Source organism: Colias philodice, chromosome 10 (genome assembly GCF_061535455.1).
Source record: "Colias philodice isolate Cphi_HAF_F1 chromosome 10, ilColPhil1 Martin Lab GWU primary, whole genome shotgun sequence".
NCBI classification, from domain to species: Eukaryota; Metazoa; Arthropoda; class Insecta; order Lepidoptera; family Pieridae; genus Colias; species Colias philodice.
In genome coordinates this window covers 9,591,187-9,612,998 of record NC_143095.1, presented here as the reverse complement: position 1 = coordinate 9,612,998, position 21,812 = coordinate 9,591,187, and the positions used below count along the sequence as shown (strand labels likewise).

General features: G+C 31.5%; 1 protein-coding gene across 1 annotated transcript in view; it reads left to right on the top strand.

Annotated features, from left to right (window-relative positions):
- The window catches only part of ec (ubiquitin specific peptidase echinus), a 68,989-nt gene that overhangs the window by 2,369 nt on the left and 44,808 nt on the right, over positions 1-21,812 (top strand). The window contains exon 2 of the mRNA XM_089700160.1: positions 10,528-10,747. Coding sequence (XP_089556286.1) covers positions 10,580-10,747 — 168 coding nt within the window. The 5' untranslated portion in view covers positions 10,528-10,579. The remainder of the gene's footprint in view (positions 1-10,527; positions 10,748-21,812) is intronic.

Sequence of the window (21,812 nt, the reverse complement as noted above, 5' to 3'; positions counted from 1 at the left end):
TGTCACTGTACATTATAACATAATGGCTTTATATGTGACTGGACAGATAATGAAGTCATCGTCGGACGTCCAGTCACGCTTTCTTTGAGATTATATGAAAAATGTTCAATACATGTACGCACATTCAAATACAAAATATGTAGAGTCGAGATGGTGGCAGTTTTGGTAGAGGTAGGGTAAAAGCTGTCTACAAAAGAGCCTGGAATTAATATAGTTGACTGTATCCCTAATTCTTTAAATTAGAATTAGGAAAATATGGTAACTTATGAAATATAAATACTTACCATTGTTTTATGACTCTATATTTATCTTTTACTTAATTTTTTGCTCACGGCTTTGTATTCATGGATTACTTATCATCTGAAGGAATTAGATTTTTACGTTAGAATCGTAAATACATATTTCTAAGATAAAATTTTCAATTATTTGTTGTTCTACATACTGCTTTACCATTACCTATACCGATTGTTTTATTAAGTGTTTTCAGGCGTTCTAAAGATGTTCCAACAGTTAATCATATGCATTCATAAAACGCACGTTTATTCATATTATGTATTCACAAAAAAATCGTTTGTTTTCAAGTAGCTTAAAGAAGCTCTATCTTAATAGAAACACGGGTTACTAAATAGTTACCACGTAAGAAGATTCAAAATCTAAAACGTCTACTTCAGGACATTCTAATAACACTTTTCCCTAGAACAATCCATTGTAATGATATTAAATATGCGTAGCTTGAAGATTTGACTCGTGCCGTCTCGCGGGTCGGCGCACGCGCAGCCTCCGGTTTTGCTCCTTTTGTGTCACGTACAATCTTGTTTGTGTGCGTGTCTCTGTGTCGGTGTGAGTAACACACGTGCGTACTAATCTACACATTGTTAACTATAAAATACGCCCATAGTTTTGTTTAGTAATGCTATTCTTGCGTTCCTTGTAATATTACACAGTCATGCATTGTATTGATTGATTTAACAATAGGTATATTCAAAGCGTTACAGTTATTTTAAAGGTCAAATCTATAACGTGTTTGTCTATTTGATAATTTTAGAACATTTATAATTTTGATTATGTTGATATGTTTGGTTACATAGTATTTGTCAAGTGCTTTTTTCTTTCAATAAATAGCCACCCAAGATTCGTACCCATTCTCTAATAGACCCTATGAAACACTAACCCATGTCTTTCATTTGTTCATTAGGATCTGTCACCTCACGCCACTAGAAATATTGAGTCGCTCATTCCATGTCAAAATTTGTAATTTTAGAATAGAAAACGAGTAGAATAGCAGCCCCCCTAGTCAAGTGGCTTTCTGTTAGCGTAGCGTTCAATAGAATAGACTACGAATGTATGAGATTGACGTAGGCTGTAGATAAACGTATCTACAGGTTACGTCAATCTCATCTATTCGTAGTCTATTCTATTGAACGCTACGCTAACAGAAAGCCACTTGACTATGGGGGCAGGTATTCAGTATTCAAGTGTTTGAATATGAATTCATATAGCCAGGCATACGAATTCATCCATCATTTTACATGGAAAGCGTTACAAAGATGGATAATGGACAATGCAATTTTCTAATATGTGTGTATCGATATGGAAATTTTCATACTTGGATAAAAGGATTGTCTGTATTTATTTTACGGTGAAATTGTTTCAGAAAAATTGCAAATAGAGCCTCTTACACATTCGAAAGTAGATTTGAGATACTCTACTCTATTACGTTTTTAAATTTCATAATAAATTTTCCATGTAAGTATACCACATTTTTTACAATGGAATCTAGACCACTAATAATCATACTAAACGTTTAACATCCCATACCTATAAAAAAACATTAGATAAACATGTGTTCGTCTAATGTTAACACAAAATAATTCTTGAATACCAATGAGTTACTATACAGTACTCAATGTTGGATACTGTTAATCAAACGCATGTCTATTCTCTGTTGCAGCCATGATTCCCAATCACTACGTCAATCACATCAAATTTAATGTCCTCGTTACAATAAAATGCAATCCGTTGTACAGTATAAATACTATTATATTATCTATGGTTGTACATTGGAATCCATTTGCTAGGAGGCGTGGTATTTAGATGCACAGCTACATTAATTGCCATGGCAGGACACAGAAAATTGCGACAAAAAATAATCTAACTGGTGTGTGGTACGTGACTCTGTGCAATGTTTTGCATTCTTGGAAGAGTTGAGTGCTTTGCTTGATGGATGGTAGGTAAATATTAGCAATATGAAAAGTATGACGTATCATTTTTATTATTCCTTATCTGAACCTATTGTTATGGAAGCATTCGGTAGGTATATTATAATAATTTAATTTGAAATTTTACACACATGTAAAGCAAACAAATAGAGTTTTTTTTCTTAAATTTAATAACTAGTTTATTTAATTTTCTCCCCCTAATAAGTACATAGGTATTGTATCATTTAGGAATACTTTTCTACATTTCATGTCTGCGAGAGATACTTACCAATAGACCTTAACGAATATTTATTATTTAGTGACACGAAAAGTAATAATTTATAGATACATATAGTTAAGTATCAAATTTTTACAAAGACTGCAGTCAAAAGTTCTTTTCCGGTACAAATCATCGCCTTGAACTTTAAGCTTCTCCACTTGAACCGTTACGAGAAAGCTTTTAAGGTTATCGTCATATTATTTATTACTAATGGATACTTGACTTTAAGTCGCTTTATATGTTTTTATTTTGGAAAGTCAAAGCCGTTCCCAGAAACTGAAATGGTTTTTTCTGAAACTTTTTATTCCTTTTGGAGTGTTTGAGTTTTTGCGCGAGAACTAGGTAGCTGTACTTGTATGAAGTTTTTATACATAGAAATCCTTGAGTGAAACACTTGAGTGTTACAGATTTCTATGTATCTGATTCTTATGATATTTCAGATCAATCTGATTATAAATTATGGTTATGCAACGTGTTTCTTATAATATTAATATATTGGCAAACTTTTAATGGCAAGTTATGAAATTAAATAGATTTTTTGCAATAAATACGAAATCTTACTTTATTTATAAATTCGTTGATAAGATCTTAGTTTATAAACATTTTTATTATCTTCGACGCCATTTTTTTAACATGATCGCATATTTAAAATTTTCGCTACAGGCCCACAGAGAGAGTCAATAAATAAAAAACAGTGAAACACCGATCCTTCATATTATTATGTTGTATGTTTACAGTATGACACTTCAGTAAATACTTAACAGCGATAAAACACTAGTCATTCTCCAAAGTATTTGGGACCATAAACAAAGCAATTTTCTAAAGTAGAGAAACAATAAACCAGTTATTAAGGTTTTATCGAAATGTGTGCCATCGATTTTTCTATTGTATCTTTCATTTAAATATTTATTTTTCATTGCCAGTGTATTAATTTGGTGCTTTTATTATTTTTTATCAATCGTATAATTAATTGGTAGATAAAATTACATAATAATATTCGAGTATATTTCAGTCATTAAATACTTAGTTATTGTTTTACGTAAACTACAAAATATTTATTCGTTAGTAGTAGTAGTTATTTATGTTTCGTATTAACAAAAGCAAAAAAGTGCATTAAAATATTTCTAAGCAGAAATAAGAGAACTATAATGAGACATGTAATGAACCTTTACAAGACCTCCCAATTCACCTCCAAAGTTTTTGTATTATCAAAGCACAATTCAACAAGTAGGAAAGTGAAAACCGTATCCACATCGGAATGCGGCCGTTCAGATTACGGATGATTACAATCATTATCACTTATTATTTGACGAAGCTGAACACGCTACCTACCTAATTCTAATGCTTTTAATGAGTAAAAATCTTACATGAAGCGCAAAGCGGTCAAAAAAGATAGAAAATAATTTTATAGCTGTTTGGCATCAGAAAAGAATGGCGTTTATCTTCTTCCTAGAAGAAAGAATTAGTATGTCCATGATTTATACTTAAGTTAGCGTTTAGCTACTATTATGTATTCTGTGCTTAAGTCATGTTCTTCGGATTGAGGCTCTGAAATATCCTAAAATTATTATTAATTAAGATCTTGTTCTCAATATATCAATTTGAATACAATATAAAAACTTTAAAATAAAATATGGGTAAATATTGCGTCTTACTACATCCTATACAAACGAAGATGTCTGCGAAACGTTTAGGATTATTTACATAAAACGTTAAAAGTTACGTTCTATAAACGCAATGCTTCCGTAATCATAGCATTCCTAAACGTAAATAAGCGTTATGCCAGAATAAGTCGGTTTGCGCAAGTGATATCCAGGAATTAACCTCGATTTTTGGTGAATTATCGAACATCGGAACTGAAAGACCGAAATAAATTTAGTGTAGTTTGTAATGACGCGTTGAAACAAGATTTTTCTTCAAACTTTACATATTTAGCTGTTACATTTAACTCGCTATAAATTAAAAGAGTAATTTTCGAAGAATTTTGTACCTAAATAAAGACATTGATCACCGAAAGAAGTCATTGTATTTTTTTAATCGTCGGAGTTATAATAGGAACTTTGACACATAAAAAGTTCAAGGCGAAATTCACATATATGCAAAATTAATATATTATGCAACCAATAGCAATAAATTATTATTAGCTGCGTGAAGCATATAGCCATAATAAATCACATTGTTTGGAACGCAGTTTCAGTGTATAATTTTACAGTCGTTTCGTCGAACATACCGGACGCTTAAATATTTACTCAAATATACACCTTAAGGCTGCAGTCTAGCAAAATTGCGTTTTCAACAAGTTATTTGACAATTTTTTCCCGGCTAATGAAATGATAAACTGAATTTTTTTTTCTTGTTTATCAATTAGTGTTATATACGCAATGCGCGTGAATTTTTTCACATTTATAAAGTTACTTTATGTTACCTTAATCAGGCCTTCAAGATAAGTCTCTTTCCCCCAAAATCATTTCGAGCTAAGTTTGTGCACTCACTACGTTGCAACCGATTACAATTTACATAATCTGATCAGCGCATTATTATCCTTATATAGTCGTTATTAAAAACTGCTGAATACAATTGCCGAAAAACTTATGATTTTCTTAATTAGAGCGTTATAAATTCATTAAAATCCCATTTTTTGCCTTACAAAATCGATTGATAAATACTGCTAAAAGTTATTTTTTCCATTAATTTATTCGAGTTGGTTGAAGACCAATGTGTATTAATCCTTTAAAAAAATTTTTTTTGAATTTTGATAATTCTTTAAATATTAAAAAAATATTTAAAATAATAAGGAAAAATCCTAGCGAATTTCTTTAGTCGCGCTCCTTGGGCCGGAGCGCGCGTTCTGACGTGTGCTCTACGCTCGATTTTCCTTCATACCGAAGTGAAAGTTGCTCTACTTCATTAAATTTAATATTTTTGTTAATTGATTATTTTTATCTTAGTTTTGTGCAAATATTCGTATTTTTAAACATTTGATTTCGATATGGAAAATAAACGAAAAAAATACGCGTGTAACTACTAGAAAAAAAATTATCTTCGAACATAAAGTTAATGAAACCAAATAGATTGCAAAGGTGATTGGCAACAATTTCTTTATTTTACGGGGTGTCAGTAAAGGGATGTATATTTCTTTAAAACTAAAGTAAGCTCATAAATTTTCTTATAATATAATTTTTTTGAAGTTCCAAAAATGTTTATTTTTCGTTTGAGAAATACGAAATATAATATAAACTTGTATTGAGAACTTGAACTTCCCAAGTTCATCCGGGGAAATCCCCATACGGGGAAAATGATTTGTTTACTCCAAAATTGATCCGAGGTGTTTTAATTTTTTCTTCTAGTCATTTTCAACGTAGCGGCATGTTGTTTGATTATTAATTTTGTAACTTAAATACAGGATGTTGGTTTTATATTCTGATCTTACAGACGCGCTGACAAATTTAGTCCACCATTTCTAGTTTAGTCTAACTACAAAACTACCAAAAAAACTCTAAGTACCAATATTAACACGTTCGCTGCGGCACTGATATATCTGTACTTTCCATTACTGCGTTACGGGTCGTTTTAAACCTTGTCCTATACCAGAGATTGTGGCGGCACGAGGCATATTAAACCCCACCGCCCGTAGGAGACCAAAATCCTTTTTTTGGCGCCAAATAAGACAAAGTGTGCGGCTTTTGTCGTGATTATTATTAACAATGAGTTCATTAACCTAAATCTACCGCCGCCCGTGGTTAGATTAGTTAGTTTAGATTCTATGGGTAAAATAAAATGTGGGGTCTGATGTACCCCATACCGCACTGAACAATAGCAGTTTTTCATATAATTTAGTGATGGGAAAAGAAATATCGATTTTATTTAATTGTATTTATTTATCAAACTTATGGATGTTTTTTATTAAAACAGGCCAAACCAGAATATTGTTTGCAACCAGTGCATTCTGTGAGAATTTCCTTTAATTTTTTTGTCGGCCTCACGACTTGTTAAGAAGATGCGGAGTTTTTCGTAACATCCTACACATCTCCTCTTCTTTGATCCCTTTAAGAGATGATGTGCCTTGTTTGTTGGCTTGTTGACTTGGGCAAGAGTTAAATTTTGATGAGCCATACACCGATTGTCGGGTGTTTTGGATTTGCCGCTAGTTGATTCAATGAACAAACACACTAATAGTAATCATGATTATCAACCTATTTGAAGAAAGTTACTCAACATGTCACATTCACGTTTCTATTAACGATATTTATTATAACGAGTAGTTTGAAAATTAGGTACCTGTATCCTTTTTACCTTCTTTGTAAAAGCTTCAATAAGTTGTTCCACAAATAGTCTCGAATGCGTTGCACAACACTAACCGCGTGAAGCTAGCTTAGGGTGCGGTACGAGGTGCGCGATGGTACGAGGTGTTCGCAACCTCGTTCCGCACTGTGTTAGAATTTTTATTTGTTCAGTGCGGCACGAGGTCTAAGAAACCCGGTATTAAGGTCGGTATACCATTGAACTAGGAATCAATAGCACATCTCAAATATATAGATATCACTTTCCTACACTGAACCAGATGGAAGTTATGCCTCCCGCACGACAGAGAAGTTTAAGTTTTTTCCTACCGCTATAACGACGAGACACGGACAGGGTGTTTCAAGCCCTGTTTCGCAGCGAACGTGTTAAAACGAATGGATTATCATCACATCATCAAAATTCAGTGGGGTTGAGACGAAAACGATAATTCGTTGATGCTTTCCCTTTTCGACGTATTGTTAGGGTACATCACCAATCTGCAAAAAACAAAACTGATGATTCCCAATTGCTGATTAAAAATGAAAAACAAATAATCGACAACAGTGGTGAAAATTTGCTGATCACAATGAAACATCCTTCAGTGGTAGCAGATTTACTCATTTAAAATGTATCGGTGAACAGCGTAAAGGAGAGGAGGACAGGAAAACATTATGAATGTGGATGGTGGATTGTATACAGGGTGTAATCGATAAGTATGTGCAGGCGATTATGACGTTATTATTGCAGGTATCAAAAAACTTAAAACTGATATCGAAATTACTTTACCTAATGAGCAAAATGACAATAATAACTTTTTAAAAGTATAACGAGAAATATCTAAAAAATTTACTTTATACACTCCCATATCAAAAAGGGAAAATGGGACTAGTAGAAGTTAAATGTCTAATTCCGGCAAAAGACATGAATGCGGAAGATGCGGTTAAAAAAAATTTAATATTTGAAATACAATGCAAAAAATAACACTTTTGTCATAGATAAGAATCATGACTATTTTTTCCAAATTCAGGGACAACTAAACGTTGCAGAAGCAGAAGTCTGCTTATTTGCTGTTTGGACTGGAGTGAATCATTCGTTAAAAATAGAATATATAAAAAAGTATGTAACGTTTAGGCAAAATAAAATGATGGACCATTATTGGATTTTACATAAATTCCCTACTGTCAGAATTGATTGATTCGAGACTTCAGTATTCGATGCCCATCAAGGACCCATCCTATATCATTCAAGCGATTGAAAAAAAAGAGATAAATCCAGTGCAACCGATAAAGCATCAGAATGCTAGCAAAAGATTTATTAGGTTTATCAATATAAATCTATATATTATACATAATATAATAAATCTGTAGAAGACGCGAAGACTGACATCCGCGCGGACGGAGTCGCGGGCGGAAGCTAGTCAGAAATAAATATCTTTTGTTTTCATTTGCGTATTTTTCTATTTTATAATTTTTTAACACAAACATTACATTTTTTTTATTAAATACAAAATTTGTTTATCCGTTTTATTAGTTAAACTGAACAACTTTCACTAAGAAACTTAGGTCGAAAAAAATGTATAGAGTTATGCATTTTGTATGGAAAGCTTATTTTTTTTATATTTCGTCCAAATTTCTTTGTAAAAGTTGATCAGTTATATAAACATGAAGTTGAAGATATCAATAGAAAGTATTCGCAAATTTTGTGTACTGATAAAAAAAAATCACCCGGTGTAATTTTCACGAAAATTGTTTCAAATTGTCATTTTTGGTACTTTACGAATATTAAATTATACGAATGATTTAATTTTTAAAAATTAAGTGGAGCAACTTTCCCTTAGTACATTTGTATTATTTACATATAGGATGACAGGATGCATTTGTTTGCACTACTAGACCAAGCCCTTAAAAGTAAACAAAACCATGCGCGAGAAAAATATTTTTATAAAAATTTAAAATTAATGAACATAGGTAGTAGGTACATATACTAATTCACCACAAAATTGAAGGTAACAGTCGTCATGAGGTCTTTGACAACAACATAAAAAATTTAGTTGCAGCACTTTAAGTAAGTATAATAGGTAATAATGGGCGAAGAAAACTTGGTACAACAAATTAGTCGATAATTAAAAATAACCAAAACCGAGACTAATTTGCAAATCATTTCGCTCTTTAACTTTTTCTATTACTTATTCCCTTATTCAAGTACTGTTATCTCTACAATAATTATTATTCTTACCATACCGTCTCAACCATTCATAATGAACAGCAGTGATTAACGTATGAAATCCCACGAGGAATGTTGATCTCAAGCCTACTCATTATGTCGTTAAGGGACGCAGGGCTAATCGCTGGCTACAGTCCTCAGTCCTTCCGTGTACATTCTTATGATATTACTGTGGTGACGTCGCTTTTTGCACGCCTCATAAGCGAAGCGTTGAGGTGGGTACTACTGTCACTTCGCGCAAAACATCTGATTTTTCAAACTTAAAATGTCTTTATGTATCATACATTGCACTTGTAAGATAATACATACACACACATATTAAGAAAAAACACTATTTTTAACGTTCATGATATTTTTGATGTCATTTTTGTTATTTAAACTAGTTAAAAAACAGTTTAAAAAAGTTCTGTCTTGGACGTCCGTGTGTCTGTATGTGCGGATCCTTTTTCTTGTTAACACGATAGCGACCGAAATACTTTACTAATCGAGTCTTTTTTTTTCTCTTACGCTTGAGTATGCTCAGGAATAGAACCCTTTCATTTTTCAGGGTCTGATTCGATGTGGTTTAATTGTTATTAAATAAACAAAAATAATAATTAATAAATATTTATTAAAAAAAAATTATGAGGCGTGCACTTTTGGATTTTCCAAATTATATTTATGTCTACAGTCGTATGTTATTTTTATTTTTTAAATTACGCTTTAATGCAGCTTCCACCACGCTTCCACACGAGTGATGGTGCACAGTATAAGAATAGCAGTAGGTATAATATTATATTATCTGTGGTAGTAGTACCTAGTTTATACTATGGTAGTAGCTAGTATGTACCTACATTTAAAGATAAAATTAATTAAAATTCTACTCTCCTACTTTGTAAAATTCATGGTTTTTATTTAATAAATTGATATAAAAATATGATGAGATAACCGCTGAAGTAGCATTTCCACCCAAATTCACAATGTAAAAAAAATATTGACTGCTTCTGATTTTCAAAACATAGTCAACCTCGGTAAACAATTGACAGTCAAAACCAATAGTTTTATTCTGAAGCAATAATTTGTTTGTTTAGAATTGAACAATGAATAGCACTTTGGCAATGTTATGTTAAACTAAAAGATATCGTTTGTGAAATAATTACTAAGTAATACCGACTTATTTCACAAAATTTAATGGGTATATGAACGTGAGACAAGAATCCATTGTTTAAACTTTTACTTGGCAGTTGACACTGTTACATATAAATATTGCAGCTCTGACATATATTATATCGCTACCTACTCTTAATTTATAGGAATGAATTGACTTTTAAAAATTATCATTAGGATTTAAAGTCTATCATCATACAAAAAGTCTCCATATAAATAGAATATATTCAGAACTTTCGATCAGGTTTTCTGTTGCCTTCTTTTGCATAAATTAGAACTTTATTGTTATCTTATTTTAATTTATGTATTCGAATTTTTACATTAAATTAACCTCTATAATATAAGATAATAATGCCTATCTATTACATATCTATTATGCCAAATTTTCTTTTGTTTCAGGTTCTAGTGACAAAACATTCGACATTTAAAAATGGCGGGATAGTGCGTTACTATGGCAACCACTATGGCGACGGCATCGCACGACCTGTATCATCATGATGGGGAAATTCGACCTCAACACTCCAGAGAAAGTTCCCGAGATTCTGGAATCTTCCACACTACGAAGGGTCTTTGGAATGCTCCTGGGCAGAATAACTGTTTCTTAAATAGTGCTGTACAGGTAAGCTCTCATTTTTATTGTAGCATGTTTAAAAACTTCATAAAGGCGACATTTTTAATTAATTCCGTCTATACTTCTATAGCATTGCAGTATGTGTATTTATTTATTTTTATTTAAGAACCAATGTATTTTTGTTCCAGTGGTTAAATGCTCAGAGCAAGCGTGAAATAATTTTTGTGTTATGATATAGATAAAGAATTTTTTCACAATATGTGCCTATAGTAACTGCGAAATACTACTGCGAATAGATTTTTCTATAAAAATGTGACAAGCAATAAATTATATACCAACAAATAACGAGCTACCACATTTAGTAATAGCGGCAACAATATATTTCATTGAACAAGAATTCCAATAAAGTAAAAACGTAATATCATTTGATACCTTTCGACGAGACTTTGTAAAGGGCTTAGACGTAAATCGGATAACAAATGAGAGACGTTAATCTTGGTATTACCATGTATTACATAGAATTATTCAAGAAGATTAAAATATTATAAAATATGACGATGAATAATTTTAATCAAGCTTTATTTGTATGGTAGAAATTATAGCTTGATTTGGAAGTTTATTGTTATTTTGATTTATTTATCGGATTTATATACGAGTTTTTATTTCGTATTTTTCTTTTTATGAAAATACGTATTTATTATAACAAATACAATATTTCTCTCAGTTCATACGAATACAAAATATTTGCTTATAATATGCTTCATACAAGAATTACAAGCAACATGTCTGTAAAGGTAAGTCATTAGATTACCTTGCATGGGGAAGTGACCCGGCTATTTTTGCAACGGTCAATCTAAACCTAACGGAGTCAGCATTATGCTCGAATTGAGTTAATCATATTGCTAAAATGAAGCTGGTTTAATTTTACGGTCATACAATTGAGTATTTGAATAATTTTCTTGTGAGAAGTTTTCTCATAGGTCATTTTGTAGTGTTTCCACTCGCAATTTATTTTAGTGTTCATAAGATATCTGTGAATGTAGGTAGATATTAATTTTTAAAATAAATATGTTTCGCTTCGTCTTATACGTTAAGTTAAACACGGATATTTTTAAAATGAAAATATGTTTTAAAGCAAAAGACACGTACCAGACGACAGTAATGTAGAGTTCACGTACTGTCCTTTATATTTGACCATATCTCTAAGTGATAAGTAAACACCGCAGTGGTCACTCAAGCTAAACAATACGTGTGGTGACATTCATATATATAGTAACGGTAAGCACTCATTTACTAGAAGCCTTTACACATTCTAAATTTATCTCTATCGCTCTCATAATAGAGCATATATTGATGTAGACTCAATGATGACACCAAGTTAGGGTCAGCTGATGACGTGACTCCTGGACCAATAATGGTAACCTGTTTTTTGTTTTGACAGTAGGAAGAAACTAGTTTCGATAAAAACGAAGTAATTAAGTGCCTCTCTTTATTAGATTAGGTGTGACAGTTAATTTATTAACAAATTGGCCATAAAGCCTTATTTGATTTTTTAACGTAGGCCTGAAACTATCTTTAGTAAATTAAACTTCTGACCGCTACTTCGCAAAACTGGACTTAATTTTAAGCATATCATACAACATTAAGTATATAATTAAATAATATGGTTGTCGTTACTTTAATTGCACTGCGTATGCCGTAATTCTTGCATATTTACAAGTAGGTACTTTTATTTGTCTTACTTATATTTTATATGATCTAAATTCTAAGCTTTTGATAACCTAGTAATTGAGTATTTGAATAAAAAAAAATTATTGATTTTTTTTATGTATTTTGAAACTTTATTATTAATAATATTGATATTTAATGCAAATAACTTACAAAAAAATTTTTTTCCGTTAATTATAAGCAATTAAAAATTGATGAAATTTAAGTTAGAATCACGTGACTAAAAACGCGCCATGACTGGTCACCACAGTTGTGACGTCATAATGTTATAGCTATTATTAACTGCAGTACATAGCGTTTACATACGATTTGTTAGTTCGTTCCGAATTAGTTAGTTAGTTACGAATAATTTTCTTGATGTTGATATATTTATGATCACCGATTTTTGTCAGGAGTTGCCTTTGTAGTATTCGTACATAATGGTACAAAACGATAACTTTTGAGGTTCGCCATTTTTAATATAAATTTAAATAATATAATTAACAATTAATATAATTAATATGTAATTTAATAATGACAACAAAATTAAATAGATCAAAACACTGTATTTATTATTAACACGCTTTTATTAGCTTCACCTGTATGTTTGTATGTAACCGACTCCTTTCGAAGTTTCGACTCGATTTTGACCCACTTAAAACCGACGGATTTTGTTCAAATTTTGAACACTTATCAAGGTCCGATGACAATACAATAATATCATAAATTTATTCTGATAAGGATCGCCAGGATCAGCTTAAAACATATGTTTGTATGTAACCAATTCTCCTTTCGATTCGATTTAGACCCACTAAAAACCGACGGATTTAATTTAAATTTTGTATACTTATAAAAACCCGGTAACAATACAATAATTTCATGAATTTATCTTTTTATCCTGTTTAGTTTTTCAAACTATATTTAATTTTCTATCAACTGCAATGAGTGAAAACTAACATTATGACGTCACACGCGCTCGGGTGACGCTTCGGGAGTTGTCGGCGTGTCTTCGGTACTGGATTCAAAGACTAATTTTTATTTTGAAATAACTTTTGAATTATTGCAAAAAAAATAAAAATAAAAACAGTTTTGTTATAAAACTAACATATAATCTTTCCATTTATCACAAAAAAAAATTTAATTCAAATACTCAATTATGTATAACAAAGAATGTAACTTTTACTCTCACAACCTACATTCGAGATAAAATGAACACGAAATAATACGTGATGAAATTAGACATGAAGTGTCACGTCGCGTTTTTTCGCAAGATACAAAGGTCATTAATTATTTTATTTGATCTACAAGGAACAATTATTGTTTCGTATAAAATTTTTATATTTTGGGAAGCGAAGGAATAATGACGACTATTTAAAATATCTAGTTTAATAAAATAATGAATAAATTGCGTCTTAAATTCGTTAAAAATTTTTTAATCTCTAACAGCTAACTGTATATAACTATCTATTTAACACAAAAAATGTTTTGTATACAGACAATTTTTGAGAGCAGCGGTGGCTCAGTGGTGAGACTTCGGACTTCGAATCCATAAGGCCGGGGTTCGAGACCGGGCGAGCGCGCAGGAAATAAATTGATTTTTCAATTTATCTGCGCATGTTATAACATCACCACTGCTCGAACGGTGAAGGAAAACATCGTGAGGAAACCGACATGTCGAAGAATCAAAAGTTCGACGACATGTGTCATCCGCCAACCCGCACTTGGCCAGCGTGGTGGATTATGGCCTGTACCCTCATAGGAGGCCCGTGTCCCAGCAGTGGGAACGTATATGGGCTGATGATGATGATACAGACAATTTTTAGGTTAATCCAAATCCTACTTTTACTTCTTCATGTGTTTTCAAAACAAATTTCTTAGATAATAAATAACGATAAATGTTCTTAAACTCGAATACGCAATACACTGCAACTACATCGAGAATAACAAAATAATCACCAAAAGCATTAACACTCCAGATCCCAACCTCGTTAAATCTTACCAGTACATAATATTCCAATACTTTAAAATAATAACACGCATACATTTACATTCCAACATGGGTGAGGCGAGTACGTTCCAATTTACATGGACGTAATTACAATGTGAGACAACACAAAAAATTATGGTCCGTTTGGACCCCGCCATAATGACGGACAACTTCAAGCTCCTCTAAAAAATATCAAAAGCCGTTTGGAAGAAGTTTTGGAGCGTAATTAGCTTTTACATTTTAAAACATGTACCAACCATTTAAATGTGTAAAATTAAAGGTTTATTTATATATCTCGTGTAACAAAGTATTCAATAAGTTTAAAGTTTTCTGAGACTCTCTTCTAAGTTTAAAATAACGATATTACTGGGATATGTATAGGATTTCATCTAATATAATATTTAGTACCATCTTTAGTAGACAGATATCATGGTTAGGAGCTATTTGTAGTCCTACAATAATTTGTTTATTTTTCTACTATCTCCACCAAAGCTTATCAGGAATTTTATGGTATTCAGCGTGTAAAAATGTAAATTCTATATTACAATATTTCTTCAATCTCCAATGCCCTACGCGTAATCCGCTATAGTTTGTAAGCATGAAATATTTTTACCCTAGATACATATTCTAGGATCGTACGGCCTGAATCCGTTAAATTTGCCCTGAACGCGTGATAGTAATAAAAAGTGTGAACGGCACGAGCACAGAATGCGAGAAAAGATGGGAAAAATAAGCTATAGTTCCACATGATTACGTTACATCATTTGATAGATTGTTGTCAACGTGTACGCGTATTATGAGAGGCAATTTATGTAGGTTTTTATAGAAATTCTTGGATATGAAGAATGTGAGTATTTAGATTGCAAGTTTTTAATCTGTGGAGTGTTAAATTTTTAGTAGACGTACTCTAGATAGAGTGCTTTTGTGTGTATGATTAAATCGAAATAAAATTTTTGCTTTAGGCTGATGATTAGAGTTAATTATAGAGTTACTTTAAATACATATAATTTTATAATCGCCTGCGGCATATTGAAAAGAAACGCGATTTCGTGTGTCCAATTCTATTCTAACTTGGCCAAAGTAGACAACAACACTTACAGTCACTATCTATTATCTCTTATTCTTCCATAGAGATATGTAAGTACCTACTTATATATGTGTAATTTTATATCATTACATTGCACTGTTGATGAAAATCGCAATTTAAATATCATCGAAGATTCAGCATTCAGGTATTTGTTATGCCTCTCAAATGATGCGACGATGTCGAAACATCGAATGTTCATTATAACCAGATATTAATATTCAAAGTAACGAGCCTGTGAATTTGATAACCTTCATCTCATGTCAAATTGTTTGTTGTTAATGGGATTTGCGTTCCCATAAAAGGTACATAATAAAATGTATCACGCGATGGGCGTATCAATTACTAGTCTAATTTGAAGTACTCGATTGTGTTTTTGTTATTATTCTGTTTGGATTTTATTTGAATGTTATAATTGAAATTCTGGTACACTACTACCAACATTGAATTAGTAGCGTGTGTTTAATAAAGGTTGGTTTTGATGTTAAAATTTGTTATAAAAATTTAGAAAATCCATGCAAATGCGATAAAAGAGCTAAAACAAACTTAAACTAAAATATAAAAAGTCATTAAATAGTATTTTTAGTTAAATATTTTGTTCATATATGCGTAATTAGTATACACTAGTATGAGTTACCGCGTCCTGAACTGCATCCAATCAATTTTCGATGGCTGATTAAAAATTCGACGTGCACAGTGCACTCGAGATTTCATTAAATTAGTCTCCGGTGCATTGAACTTCCGTTGCAAGATTAAATAGGGATCACTTTCATAATTAACTCTGATAAGGCTTATCTCTTATCGCTCTTGTTACTTGATGGAAAGACGCGGGAAGTCGTTTATCCCTAGGTGTTTCAACATTATTATCTTAGTTCATGGTTTGGATGCAGCCTGCAGGTTACAAAAAAAGGTCATTTGACATGCTTATATATGTACATAATAATATTTAAAATGCGACATGAATTTTGTGATAAATATTTTTTTTCATTCAGGCACCTGTTCCAAAATTAAAATATAAACACATATGTACTTAAATGTAGTGTGACAAAATACTTTTATAGGCACATGGTGTGCAACAAAGTTAGGGATAATGCATTATTAGCACATCAAAGAAAAGAAAAGAGTTGTGAAAGTACAACAATGTCTTCTATAAAAGATGGTTATAGCCTCATACATGAAACTACAAATTGCAGGCATCAAGATAGTAAAAACATCAAATCTTAAGTCGACAGAACCTGTATTGGCTGTTCTTTCGCACTTCCACAATGTTCGTAAGAGTGAAAGGAATGGGAATATAATCCTGAAATGGCGTCTAAACAATTCTCTTTGAACAGGTGCACGTGTGATTACATAAGTTTTTACTATTCAGTAACGAAGTCACGTACGGGTTTACTTTAGCTTTAAGCAACGATATGTGAGCTTATAGGATATATAATCAATTTTTGGATATCATTTTTTGTAATATAAAACGTGTGGAAAACAATATTAAATGGATTTTCATGATATTTCTTGGAGCTTTTCTTCAAAATGATTATTTATTCAGATGTTGGTGGAGATAATAATATTTATACTGAACTCTTTTATACATTTCATTTTTACTTACATTTTAATAACAATCAATTTACGGCTCTACCGCACTTTTTTAATATTTATCCATCTCTCGATTACTCATATACGTCATACGTCAATTATTGGGATTCATCTCACAAAACATAATGCCTGAAATACAATTTTTTAATATCTAATATTTTATCAGTTTAAATATAAGAGTATTAGAAAAGAAACAATATATTTCTTACAATATTTTATCCGTGATGAATGAAGCACTTATTTTGATGAAAACTATCAAGATGTTTTAAGATTAATGTGTTTCGTTCAACCTCAGAAGTCGTCTGGGTTAAACCTTTTGTGACGAGCCTCTCAGTCAATCTCAGATAGCATTGTTTGGTCCAACACCATTATAATGTAAATAATATTTGTGGAGAGATTGGATTACGTTTAATTTTATTTTAAGGGAATAAAAAGTTAAAGAATAATCTTTTATATGGCTACACGTAGATGAAAATGGCCATTTACTTTCATCTATATTTTATTGGTTTTCTGTACTAGTTATTCGGGGCTGCTAAAGCAAATTCGTACAACACCTAGAAAAGTAATTGTAGTAGTACTTAGTATTGTGATCAAACAAACAATGTGAGTATCATTGTAATCCCTATTGGCACTGAGAAGCTATGTAGATATTAGACACGCAGTATCAAATGTACATGATTATGTTATTAAATATTCACAACGTATATACTAACCCTCATAAACATTCCTATTGTAGCAATATACATAGAGTTATATCATAAGTAATGGTACACAACATTTTTAAAATTAATTTCCATGGCTAAAACATGCTACAGTGCGCTGCTCTACAATTTTAATATTAATAAAATTATGCAAAAATTCGAGTGAAGCCGGCTTAGCCAAAATATCTATACGTTTAAGCCACTAGTATATTATTATATTATCTGTGCTTATATATTGTAGGTCAGATACCTAATAATCTATGAAGCTTTGCTTCACTGTGATGCATCTAACAAACACACTTGAATACAAACAACTTACGGCTCCACGGAGACGGGACAGCCACTTGCAGAATGAAACGTGCCTACCCAATAGCTAACTAGAATAATTGATGTTCATGTTAGCAAACTTTGAAGTAACTAAATAAACTGTTATACTATTAGGTAGGTATAACTGTTTGTTTGGAAAAGTGGTTTCAGTGGAAACGTTTGAAATAACGAATTCATGTTTGTAGGAACTGATTATACATTTTATCTTTTTAGAATTTACACTTAGAATAAAAAAAAGTCTCTAGGGAGACCTAGATAAATTACTTTTAATATATAGAAAAATTATATTTCAGTGAAAATGACAGAAACTTATCATTTCACTCTTAAAACCTTTATCGGCTTAAAATTTACTTCAAAATAAGTTTTTCAAATTGCCTACAAAGAGAGGTATTTGTTAACAATTACCATCAACGAGTTTGAAAATCGCAATGAAATTCCCACTTTTTATCCTGGGGCCTTAGACAAAGTAACAACTACAAAACGATAACGAAGTTAGAAATCGCAAAAATGTATGGGATTGACATTAGATAGACCACGTGATCTAACGCGGCGTATGTCAATCCCATACATTTTTGCGATTTCTAACTTCGTTATCGTTTTGTAATTGTTACTTTGTCTACTGGGCCAGTTCACATAGCGTCGTGTGCCCGGGCCGAAGCGATCGCTATTTCCGACACCGATTCCAGTTTTTCTGAGAAACATACGATAAATATTTATGACACAAAACATTATCGTCGCATTCTTCATTGCACTGCTATATTTATACAAACATATATTACATCATCTTGACGATTTGCAGCATCTTCACTTCTGGTTCGTGTGATTTCTTCGTTCTGAAAATGTGGTTTCTAGAATAAAGTTATTTTACTTGGATCAATGAAAACGAAGGAATTATATTTTCAAAATGGCTGGCTACATTAATTCTTTACCAATTAAAACGAATGATTAAGATATTTACAGATTGCATACAAATATTATAAAAAGTAAAATGTACAATTTTTTTTTTGTAATGAATTGCTGAAATCAAGCTGAAATGAACCGAAAAGATATGCTACAACGTTTATTCGTTATCTAGAGAAGTTAAAAAACATGAGGTTCATTTATAAACAATTTTGATCACTTATATTTTCATTTGCGGTTAACTGACACGCATGATATTTAGATAAATTGATTATAATGGAAGAAAACATCCGTTCTTGTACTGCAACAATTTTCTTCGTTCAAGATAGAAGAAAGGGTGCACGCAATGCGTAAGAACATGACGTCTTATTATTATTTTCAAAGACATTGAAAGACAAGAGAAATTAAGTATTTTATTACCGTTTGTTTTGCTTGACTCAATTTTAAACACGCTTTTATAAACTTTACTTGGATGTTTGTATTAGACTCGATTTTGACCCACTTTAAATGGACAGATTAAATTCAAACTTTGTACACTTAACAAGATCGGTGACAATACAATAATTTCATGTTTTTTTTGTATACTATATAAAAATTTATCGTCTCTCTAAATGACTAAGTACAAAGTAATTTTATTTTGGTTTATCGTGATATAATAATTTTGTAAACATCAATCGGCAGGATGTAAATTTCTATATTACGTTATTATTTACCTAATTAGTCGTGCAATTTAAATATTGCAACTGGTTTAAGACGTTAATAGTGAAAGTCTATTAATATCGCTAATTGCAAGTGGAAAATATAATTAGCCACATAGGCTAAGAAAAATAAGACATTCGACTTTAATATTAGATTAGTAGATAGTTATTATTCCGCCTTTCAGTTTTAAATATCTTATCTATAGGGACACCTCGCGCTTTTTACTAGGTAAGTACTTACTTCTTACTTCAAGGGCGCAACGACCCAAAGCGGATCTTTGGCCTCCCACACCAAAAGTTTCCTACGTGTGACAGAGCCCTTGTGTTAGGGGTCTCGCGCTTTTTGGATTATTTTAAATTATTGAATGCTATATATAATAATTATCTACATAGACTCCAGTTGTGTACGCCTTCGTCTTAGACGGTAGCGTCACGGGTCGCTGGTGTCGGAAGGAACTCGTGGGAACGCGGGAGCAGACGCCCTTTTACATGTATTTACTATTTACCATATAATAATTTGTAATCACTAGAGCGGTGGTATGACTATGAAATTGTACAATTACCTTATTCGTAGATTTGCAATTATGTTGCATTTTCATTGTAAACAATTGACGTATCAGTTTTGTTGCATTATTTTGTTGTTTATGATTTTAGAGATTTACGATTATTTGTTACATATCTCAATACATTCATAGAATGGTTTAAGACGAGCAGCATCTTAGAATCTAGGTAACTTATAATATAATTTTCACTATATGATAAAAAAATGATCCACTTGTTACAAGATAATCAATTCGGTCTATAACTTTTATTCCATTATTCAATTTAAGTGAGGGCGACACCAAATTAATGTCTTATTCGTAATTTATTGTATGCAGGTGTGTTCGGGGTGGGAAATACATCTTATACTTCGATGGCAGTGGAAGGGGATCATTTCCGACTTTTGTATTAATTTTCTAATTTTACTATTATATGTGTACTTTCTCACGGACAGTCGGAAGGTAATTAAAGTTGTATTCAAGTTCAGTGGGTCGGTGTATTCATTGTTTTAGTATGAATTATTATCGTCGCTACTAAATAGTAGGATTATTTTTAAACATTTACTTTCATGTGTTATTTTGTAGGATTATAGATAATATAAAAGTTAAATCTTTTTTTAGGAATATATAGTAAGAAAGAATGTTAATTAATGATATTTGAATTGCTTAGCAGTAGCAGTAGGTAATGTCTTTTTCAAGTGGCAAAAAAGTTTTTAAAAAGTTTAGAAAATTACTTATATATAAATATTTCTGGGAATAAACCTTCACGTTGTAATACTTCAGATATAGGTAGAGAAAATAAACACAAATATATTCAGGATATAGTATTTATGTAGGTATTGCAGTTGTTTAAACGTTAAAGTTTAACAAACGCACATACATTTGTGATAGATTGAAATGGAATAGATATAGTGCTTTTATATACATATAGAACTAGCTTAGTTAAGAGAAGCCCCACGACTTCAGCTCATTAGCATTCTGACATGCTACGGTAAAAATACTTACATATACTAGGATTTAGGTACACTAACCTTATTTCAATACAAGTAATAATAATAGTAGAGCTATGTAAATAGTAGCACGGTATATATTACTCTGGTATTTGTTACTCCTTGGTCGTTATTTTATAAAACCTGAAATTTTTTTGGCTTCCTTTTCAATTTCAAGGAAATTTTTAAATAGATAACTACCTAAGTTTTTTACTATTTATCGAATGCAAGAAATATTAAAAAAATTGTATTGAACCTGATTAATCCATACTAATCCATACTAATATTATAAATGCGAAAGTAACTCTGTCTGTCTGTCTGTCTGTTACTCAATCACGCCTAAACTACTGAACCAATTTGCATGAAATTTGGTATGGAGATATTTTGATACCCGAGAAAAGACATAGGCTACCTTTTATTGCGAAATATGTACCACGGGCGAAGCCGGGGCGGACCTCTAGTATATTATATTTTGAACGTATTATAATCCTTAAACCGATTCGCTTTTATTTTTATTATCGTTTATTGTATATACCTAATTATCTCTCTCCCTCTAATATTTAGTTTGGTTTCTATAGCTTATAAGAGGTC